Source organism: Thunnus maccoyii, chromosome 17 (genome assembly GCF_910596095.1).
Source record: "Thunnus maccoyii chromosome 17, fThuMac1.1, whole genome shotgun sequence".
Lineage (NCBI taxonomy): Eukaryota > Metazoa > Chordata > Actinopteri > Scombriformes > Scombridae > Thunnus > Thunnus maccoyii.
This window is the reverse complement of record NC_056549.1, coordinates 15737523-15747358: the sequence shown is the minus strand read 5'-3', so window position 1 is coordinate 15747358 and position 9836 is coordinate 15737523. Positions and strand designations below refer to the sequence as shown.

The 9836-nt window shown below is 40.7% G+C and overlaps 1 protein-coding gene across 1 annotated transcript; it reads left to right on the top strand.

The window, feature by feature from the left end:
* Positions 1-35: 35 nt before the first annotated feature.
* Positions 36-3222, top strand: fosab (v-fos FBJ murine osteosarcoma viral oncogene homolog Ab). The gene is made up of 4 exons (XM_042390804.1): positions 36-335; positions 762-983; positions 1104-1211; positions 1329-3222. The coding sequence occupies exons 1-4, from the start codon at positions 204-206 to the stop codon at positions 1983-1985; spliced, it is 1119 nt and encodes a 372-aa protein (XP_042246738.1). The 5' UTR covers positions 36-203; the 3' UTR covers positions 1986-3222.
* Positions 3223-9836: the final 6614 nt, after the last annotated feature.

Here is a 9836-nt window from a genome sequence, read left to right as displayed (position 1 = left end):
AAAAGGGCTCCGAGCTCACAGAGTTGGCATTCAAACTTTCAGCAGCTGAACAACGACTCTAGGAAACACATCGGGAGCAGTACTTTAGAGTTCCTCACAAACCTACTGAAAGGGATTTCCTCCTCATCTCTACATCCCCCGCACCGGTAGAGTTTGTTTGGATCTTCCTACTTGGGTTTTTCTTCTTTTTTTGGAAAACGATCATGTTCACCGCTTTCAACACGGAGTGCGACTCTTCCTCCCGTTGCACCACCGCTTCCCCGTCCGGTGACAATCTGGGATATTATCCGTCACCAGCGGGATCTTATTCCAGCATGGGATCCCCCCAGTCTCAGGTATGTCCAGTTAAACATCACTAAACTGCTGTTACACTGTAGTATTATGTAACTGAATGTACTGCTGCTGGGCATGCTTTTTAAATAACAACTTTTATTATTTAGGCTACTGGATTTCATATCGTCATTTAAACATAGTGTGTAAATAGTGACTATAAGCTGACTGACAAACATATATGGTTTTTACTGAGTTGTTCCTGAAATAGCCTATTGACCTGCGCTGCACACAGTGCAAGGCAATCTTCATTCATCCGCCTGGAAACTCCATAGAGAGACTGTAACGTCATTGTTGACATCATATGGATATTTTTAAACCATCCAGCTTTTTATAGACCCTGTGCTTCATTCATAGCCATCCTGCAATGCCCCCCCTCTATTGAAAGTATACCAGATGTACTGATGATCCCATTGCTTTATTCCTTCCAGGATTTCACTGACCTGACAGCATCAAGTGCCTCCTTCATCCCAACTGTCACAGCCATCTCGACAAGCCCGGACCTGCAGTGGATGGTCCAGCCTTTGATCTCCTCAGTGGCCCCTTCTCACAGAGTTCACCCCTACAGCCCCAGCCCCGCCTACTCCAGACCAGCCATGAGGTCTGCAGCATCCAAGGCTCACAACTCTCCCAAGAGGAGCAGAGCAGATCAGGTAATTATTAAATTACCATAGATTTCAAGTGATATATATAACAAGTAGTAACCTCTGTGTTACAGTGTATTGATCATCACAGTGCTGGAGTCTTAACCTTTTCTTGTGTGTTATGTGCAGGTTTCTGCTGAGGAGGAAGAGAAGAGGAGAATTCGCAGAGAGAGAAACAAGCAGGCAGCAGCAAAATGCCGCAACAGGAGGCGAGAGCTTACCGACACTCTGCAAGCTGTAAGTATCCCACAGATTTACCGTCATTCATCAAAATGCTTTTCTCGCCATAGCTGATAACAGTGTTATCAAACAGCCAAATTAACGCCACTTCCTGTGTTTCCCCCTCCCTTGCAGGAAACTGATATGCTGGAGGATGAGAAGTCCAGCCTTCAGAATGATATCGCTAACCTTTTAAAGGAGAAGGAGAGACTGGAGTTCATTCTGGCGGCGCACCAGCCTATCTGCAAAATCCCCTCAGAGCTTGACACAGATTTCCCCATGGTGTCCATTTCTCCTGCCCAGCCGCAGACCACCAACGCAGTGGTGTCCACCATCCCTTCCAGCCAGCCAACCTTCACCTCCACCTCCAACTCCATCTTCTCCACAAGCAGCATTAGCAGCAGCTCCGTCCTCTCCACCGCCACCATCTCCAGCAGCACGATGAAGATGACAGACCTGGACGCCTCCGTCCTGGAGGAGTCTCTGGATCTGCTGGCAAAGACAGAGATGGAGACGGCGAGGTCAGTGCCAGAGGTCGACCTGTCCAACTCCCTCTACACAACTCAGGACTGGGAGCCTCTCCATGTCTCAGCCAACAACACTGACTTTGAGCCCCTGTGCACGCCAGTGGTGACTTGCACCCCGGCGTGCACCACCTATACTTCTTCATTCGTGTTTACCTTCCCAGAGGCGGAGACCTTCCCCACCTGTGGCGTTGCACACAGGAGAGGAAGCAACAGCAACGACCAGTCCTCTGACTCCCTCAGCTCACCAACCCTGCTGGCCCTTTAAAGACTCTTCCAAAAAACAATAATACTTCCTATCAAGCACATTTTCTTGATGTGTGAGATACATGTGCAGATCACAGGGCTATGGAATGGACTTGTACCGGAAAGCAAATTTATTTATGAGTTTATTTGCCTTTTATATATACAGACAGGTGACAAATTAAGGGAAAAAAACGACAAAGTGTCTGAGTAAGGTGTTGGAACTCTTCTGGAGAAAGATATTCCCTCATTTGATGTTTTAATGATGGCGGTGGAGAGCACTAGTCCAAAATCTCCTATAGGTGTTCAATTGGATTCAGATCTGGTGACTGAGAAGGCCAAACCTTTCAGTGACCCCTTGTGCCCTACGGATGGGGGCATTGTCATCCTGGAAGAGACCACTCCTACTATAACATCCCTCTCTCATTGACATTCTCAGTCACCTGAGGAAAGGTTGCTCTTCTGTTTTTCCCTTAAATATCGTACTAATGCATGAGCATCATGGTCAGCAAATATGCACTGTCGACCACAATTTCCGACCCTATTTGCTGACGTCTTTCCCATAGATCTAAATGCAGATGTCACTTAAGTCACCCTCCCTATTGAGGCACTAGCCGGTTGAGCAGCTCCTGCCATCCGTGCCCAAACAATGAACCCTCTTTCAAAGTCACTTAGTTTTTTTCCTCTTGCCATCTTGATACAAAATCAGAATCAGCTGCTCAGCATTTTTATACAGGCCACAGAGCACGACTGCATGTTAATTGCTTAACTGTGCCATGCAGTGCAGCTGTGTGGAGGCATCTGCATCCGTTATGTTTCTCCACTGGTTTATTCAGGTTTTTCCTTTGATTTGTCACCCGTCTGTACTTGCCTATTACACCATTGTAGCAAGTTAAAGCATGTTTCAACTAATACCACCTAGTCGTTTTATGAGTTCATATAAGATTTTTATGGTGCTAGATAACAAAAAAAAAAAAAAAGTTGTTTAGTGTTATGTGATCAGAGCAATAGTTATTATAGATTCAGTTTGTTTTTCTGGTTGATGGAATGTGAGAGTAATTGTGAACTATTTGTGAAAACTTAAAAACTGACGTGCTTTGTCTTAACCATGGTCTGAGTGGTCTACTATCTCAGTATGAAGTTTTCTGTGAAAACGTCAGTGTTTTTAATTTATGAAATTTCAATTTATTTTTTTACAGAGAGAGTAAAGATGAATGTTGTTTGTAAGATATGTAAATAAAAGATAGTGATATTTAAATTCACTTATTTTTGTCTGGTGAGATCTGTCTTTCTCCTGTCAGTACACACACACACACGCACACACACACACACACACACACACACACATTATCTCTATAAATGTATAATCAATACTCATATGGAGTTACAGAATAGCAGCACTAGTGATATTCAACTGACAATTAAAATAAAGTCTAAAATTAGCCTCTATACGGGATAGCAGTATTTTTCCTGCACCTCAACTGGCTCTATTTATTGTTCCGTCTGTTGCCAAGGTTAACTATACGTCAGGGCTCTGACGTCAGTGCGTTCTTTCCATTTTTTTAATTTGCAAGCCTAGCGCGATGACGTCGTACTTCCATGCCCAAATATAGAAGTGTATGAGGACGCTGTCGCTGTCTACCCGGAGAAAGTAGACGGGCTGCACAATTAAAACACTTTCTCCGCTAAAAACACTCCGATTTAGATATTTGTGTCTCCGTTTCTCTACAGAGAAAGTTGATTTGACTCGTCGGGTGTCTGTGGGAAAGATGAAAAAGGTGATGCAGTGCTTCCCTAACAGATGCGATACGTGGTCGTTGCAAGACAACCGCAGCACACACACATACGGTTATACAAGAGACATCGCAAGAGGATCCGAAAGCAACATTTTTAACAACCATCTACGTTGGTTTCATTTATGCTGTTCCCTCAGAAGCCCTGGCACTCCCACTTTCAAATGCGCATTGTTTTAAATAAAGCACAATATGCGACCCGAGAGCCCTCAAATAATTTATAAAGGCGCAGACAGCAGTTTGGACTTAACCTGCCTTCTTTAGCTGTTCTTGTAGTGCTAATGGACTGGGGCATGCAGACAGCTGGACACGACGTGTAAAGTGGATGTCTGTAAAAAAAAAATAGATGTGTTTTTAATTTGTTCCAGCTGTTCTTTTCCACCAGACAGACTCTAAATCCACCTCTTCTGGAAGGACAGCTGGGCCACAGGGTTCATATTGTGTGCCAACATCTCCTCAAGTCTTGTTTGATGAAAAGGTCACATATAAATACTTGATTTGAAAGATGGTGACCAAGGAACTTTATTCACAAATAGTATATTTCACCATTAGTTCTTTGAAGCAATACACATCAAACTGAAGGTCTGCAAGCAAACACCTGGTGATATACAGCATAGACCTACTTACTGTAGGTATTCTTTAAATCCACAGACACATTAGATCGCTTCTTGTAACTGATTGAATTACATTATTTTATATAGGAGAATTCACATAAAGGGGCAAAGTGATTATTTGCTTCTGTTATGTTTGAGGTATTTAAAAAAATAGAGTGAACAGTGAATTCTTAAAGAAGATTGATCTTACCTCACTATTACTTTCTTATCTTTTTTGGTTTTCTGTATGGTTTTTACATCTTTAGGACATTTGGGTACTTAATTTCAACTCATGCTTTTATGGTGCAGGAGTATGTAGTTATATACATGTGTCTGGCTCTGGATAATTAAATGATGTCTCTCCCATTATCCCTAAACAGAAAGTTGTTATTCAGAAGGCCAATTTATAAGCATAAAGACCATAAATTATCACTGACATAATGGTCAGAGATCAATTTAATTTGAAATTAAAGTAGGTGAGTGATCATAATTTGACACTTTTGTGCTATTTTTACTGCTGAATTCAGTCAAACATCATGTTTTTCCCATTATCATATCAGGTGGTGATGATTTATTAGTTTAGTCTCAGGATTTTTACAACACTTGGCAGCTTTGTCAAAAATGGGGCTTATTGTTACACAATCTGTCATCAAACCAAACCCTTACTTCTCCCTTCTACTTATCATTCTTTCAGCTGACTTGCTCAATCAATCTTTTATCAATATTTCACCATGCAAAGAATCATCGGAAGGCAGATTGCTTAATGGTTTAAACACAGGAAATGCGTTGTAGTGTGCGCGTGAGGGACATGTTCGGCGGAAGACTACAAGTGCATAATAAGTAACTTACTCTGACGTTTGAGGCCTTCCAATATGAACACACCCTTTTGTGCAACACAGCCAAGTTATCAGCAGCTGTTACTCTGCTTCCTGTATGGACACAGGCCTGCTCCTCCAAAGTACAGCCTGAAATAAATCGAAAGATTAAGATGAATAATACAGTTTAAAGATTCTAAAATTGCAAAAGTACCTCCTTCCGTCTTTCTTGTGTTACACTTTTAAATTGCATGGATTGAACCTGTGTTTTTACACAGCCTCTTGTTCTATTAACACCGTGCTGTTGCATAACAGCCGAATTCCTGAGTGCCTATCTGTTTTCCTTTGCACTTAAGCAGAGCCTCCTTTTCCTCAATAAAAGCTCTATGTGCGACCATGCATTGCCTAATAACTCTGTCTATTAATACCTCTTTGCCAGCCCCAGGGAGATGGGGTGGCAGCAGAAATAGCAGGTGCCTATTGCTTCTTTTAACATCAGCATCAACAGCAGTAAAATTAGACCACTATGACGCCAACCTGCGTCGGTGCTGCAACCCAGGGGAGGAACCAGAGGAGGAAAGTAAGAACGAGGCGAGGGGAGGCGGAGGAGAGCAGAAGATGATGAGGATATGAGGTAGAGAGGATGGCAGTGAGAGGGAGACGGACAGACAGAGAACCCTGCCTGGGTGTAATTGTGAGAGCTGAAGTGATGATGAAACAGCCAGGTACGCCTCCATGCCACGACGACAAGAGCTCAGTTTGGCTCGGCTCCACATGCACAGAAACCTATCCTCTGATGCCTTTGTGTTCTCCAGAGAGGATCATCTTCCCCCTGCAGCCGTGTCTGTCTGAAATGATAAAGGGATACAGTAGTGTGTATAGAATGACGCCAAAAAATACATTTACAGAAGCAAATGAAGAAGAATTTGATATCTCTGATGTGTCTCTTTCTTTACTCTCACATTGCAGATATTCAGTGAAGTTTCTGTGGCACAGCCTGTTTGCTCATTTTTGGTAGTGTATGACAAATCAAATCTAGAATGAAGCTCAGTCTCTACTGTGCTCTTATCAGCAAATGTCTGCCTTTTGTTTGTATTTTCAGTATCTATAAGTGATAACAAGCACGACAGCAATTAGTCTTAGGGTGTGTATACACTTGCGTCAGCATACACGCTCATTTAAGGAAGTTCTCTACTCTGTAAAACAGGGCTTTCATTATGACATGCAACGATGAAACTGTGCCCAGAGGTGATAAAAGGTTAGTCAATCAATAGAGAGATTTGCGTTATAGCTTTCCAGATAAAGGCAGCATCTCACCCTCAAGAAATATTTAATCCACAATAAATATGGACCCAAATGTACTTTTAGTATAGTCAAAACATGTAAATTATACAGTAGATTAGTCACAGGTATATGAATATAAAGTTTTGTTAATTTCCTCTCTTGCCTAAAAGCTTCATAGCACGGAGGAGTGTATGACATGCTATTCTTAGAGGTTATTTGACACAATAAGCTACAATACTGGTGGGATTTCTCTGGCCAGTAATTACTGTTCATTTAGTGCCAGACTCCCCACTCAGCAGCGTGTCCTCCTCTCTTCTCGTGGGATCAGTAACAAGGATGTTTCCCTGGAAACTGGACAGCTCTATCATATGTAATTGGGTAATCCCTGAGCTGCTGACAGAAAAATAATAGCTTTTGGGATTTTGAAAAAATACCCCAGCCAACACTGAGCATGATATGTCTGTTTTGTAATCCGGATTTACCGATCACGTACACTGGATGGATTATTATGCAATTGGGGTAATATTAAAGACACTTTTGAGTGTAAATCTATAAATATTAGTAAGCTAATTGTGAACCGCTGGAAGACTATAGTACAATAAAATGAAAAGAGCTGATTCCTGATCTTAGGCGGTATCAACATAAAAACCTAAAGCACATTTCTACAGCCTTAAAAATGTTCACAGGTTCTGAAACAGTTTCACTTCAGCAACACTGTCACCACAACAGACGAAACTCTGGCTTCCTGACTGGTATCAAGGACCTGCAAGGGGGACCTCATCCATTAAACTCCATTAAAAAAATATTTAAGAGCCACAAACTCCCATCTAAGATTATTATTTGTTATTCTGTAAAATGAGTGAAATCCCCAAATCAATCAACTGTGGTTTCCTCAACCACAAACTCACATTTTGGCAGAAGTCCTCCTGTACTCTGCCAATAGCATCAGACTCTGGATCATGGCCATTTTGACCCACTAGGGGGCCCGAGCTCAAAAAATTACTAGGCTACAGGACCCTGCAAGGACTGGGATCTGACTCGCTCTGTGGGCAGTTCAGGAAACATATCCAGTCTGTACAAAGCACAAAGCACATCCTATATTTTCACCTTTGGCTGCAGCTCATTGTGTGCCATTTATAGTCCACCATCTATTGTTTGTCTCATACTGTCCCCCTTGAATGATGAAAACATGCAACTATATGTCACAAAATACTCCAAGCTCAGATCAGCTTACTTATTTTCAGAACTTTCAATTGCATCTCATGCATCTTCTTTGGTGAAAGGAACTGGATCAGGTGTGTGGAGTTTCAATCATAACAGGTGGTTGTGCAGGTATATGGGGGGAGGTTTAACTCCTGGTCAGTTGATGCTGTTACTGGTTTTGGTCTAGTTTTCCAGGGATTATGCTGGTGCTAATGGGGATCCTAATAAAGAAAGAAAGAAAGAGAATAAGGACATTTTTGTCTTAAAATTGACTCCAAGCGACTAATCAATTATCAAAATAGTTGGCTATAATTTAATAGTTGACAGCTAATAGATTAATAGACTAATCATTGCAGCTCTATCCACTGTTTTGTTCCCACGTAAAGAGCTTTCATGCCCATAGTTCATTATTATGAACTTATGTTTCCATCTCTATGTTTTTCTAATGTTATTAAGGCATGGTGGACTACTCCCAGGGGCACAAACAGGTTTATCCGGCCCTGCACAGTCAGGTTGACCTCACCCTAACCTCATGGGGAAAGACAGGCGTTAGTTGGAGCAACTCCTATTTTTCTAACAATCATTGGAAAAAGAAATGAGGAAAACACAACTAAACATTTATTTTGTGAATGTCAGTATACATCTGGATTCTAGGAAAAAAAGATTATTTTGACACTAAAACCAACCATTCAATTAAGCCTGGAGCCAAGGATGTAATATTACACTATGAAAACAAAAAAACAGAAAGTTCAACAGACTGTCAATTTATTGATTTTACTGGGAAAATCTCACATCCATAAATCCCAGTTCTCCAGGTCTCGCCCATTTTTTGAACTTTTCATGATTGAGTTTAGAAAGTATTTTGAGTCTATCCAACTTATAAACAATAAGACATGTGCACATACAGTTAGTATGCTCTAAGAGTTTTTAAAAGAAATCTGATTTTATTGTATTCTTTTTCTATTCTTTTTCTATCTATGTATTTATTATTATTACTTTTATCTCTAATGATACTTTGGCAAATACCTTTCTCTATAATTTACTATGCTTACATTCTTACATTCAAACAAAATATGATACTCGTCTCCCAGACGGTTGTCATTACAAAGGTTGCAGATCCTGTGATTTCTATCCAGCGCTTTATATCTTCCAGTGACCCTGGGAATCCTAGTATTGTTCACCCTAAAATAGTAAATAGCCTTCCAGTACTTTTTTTTTTTTTTTTTTTAACAACAGATAGGGTGAATTAGAGTAATGTGGGAAAATTTCTGCAATTGGCACTTCAGCAATATATTTGGATATGAAGCCAATATATTATGTTCATCTAATCCCTAAGGTGTTTTCTAATCATAACAGAAAAGCCAAATTGTCCCAGATTATGTGCATTTACTAGTGTGGGACAGTTCAGGCTGAAATATGGGACACTCATTGGGAGGCTGAAAGGTCTAAATCACCTTAATTCATAAAATAAAAACTCTGGTCAGTAACACCTAAGGCCAAAGTGTATGCCCAAATTTGATCATTTCAGTAATTCCAATGTTTTTGCTGTTACAGATAGTATTGTATTGTATTATATTATGTATTATGTATTAATATTAGTAATAGTATTGATAATGTATTTAAATGCATATTTCACCAATTTAACAACATATATGACTGTACCATATTAGTAAACCCATGCTGTCTGACATTTCAAACCACATTTTCTAAAGTGGGACAATGAAAAATGAAAATGAAAAAAAACAAACATCTTTTCACCATATTATAGTATATTTTGAGGTATGAATGTATTGTAAACACAACAATTGGCAATATTGCTTCAATTTATGACAAATTTGTATCCTTAACATTAAATTACTCAAAAGCCTTTGTCACTGACCTAAGACTGGACTTCACAGCAAATACTTTCTGGTGAAAGATTGCCCAAATCTAATGGCATCACATGTGTGAAGTTATGTGATTTTAATTACACGACACCCCGGGTTTAATTAGAAAGCAGTCCTATTCATTAGCATTTGGTAGCAAAAGAGAGAGATGCATTTGAGCTTACGTGTACCTAAGACCCTTGTTTTTTCAGTTTGGGCCCTTGTTTCAACATAGAGAATATGACATGATGTAATTCCCCCTCCAGGCCAGCGGCGGCGCTGGAGTGCGCAGTAGGCCGGCTGCCTGAGCTCGGAGCTCGGCG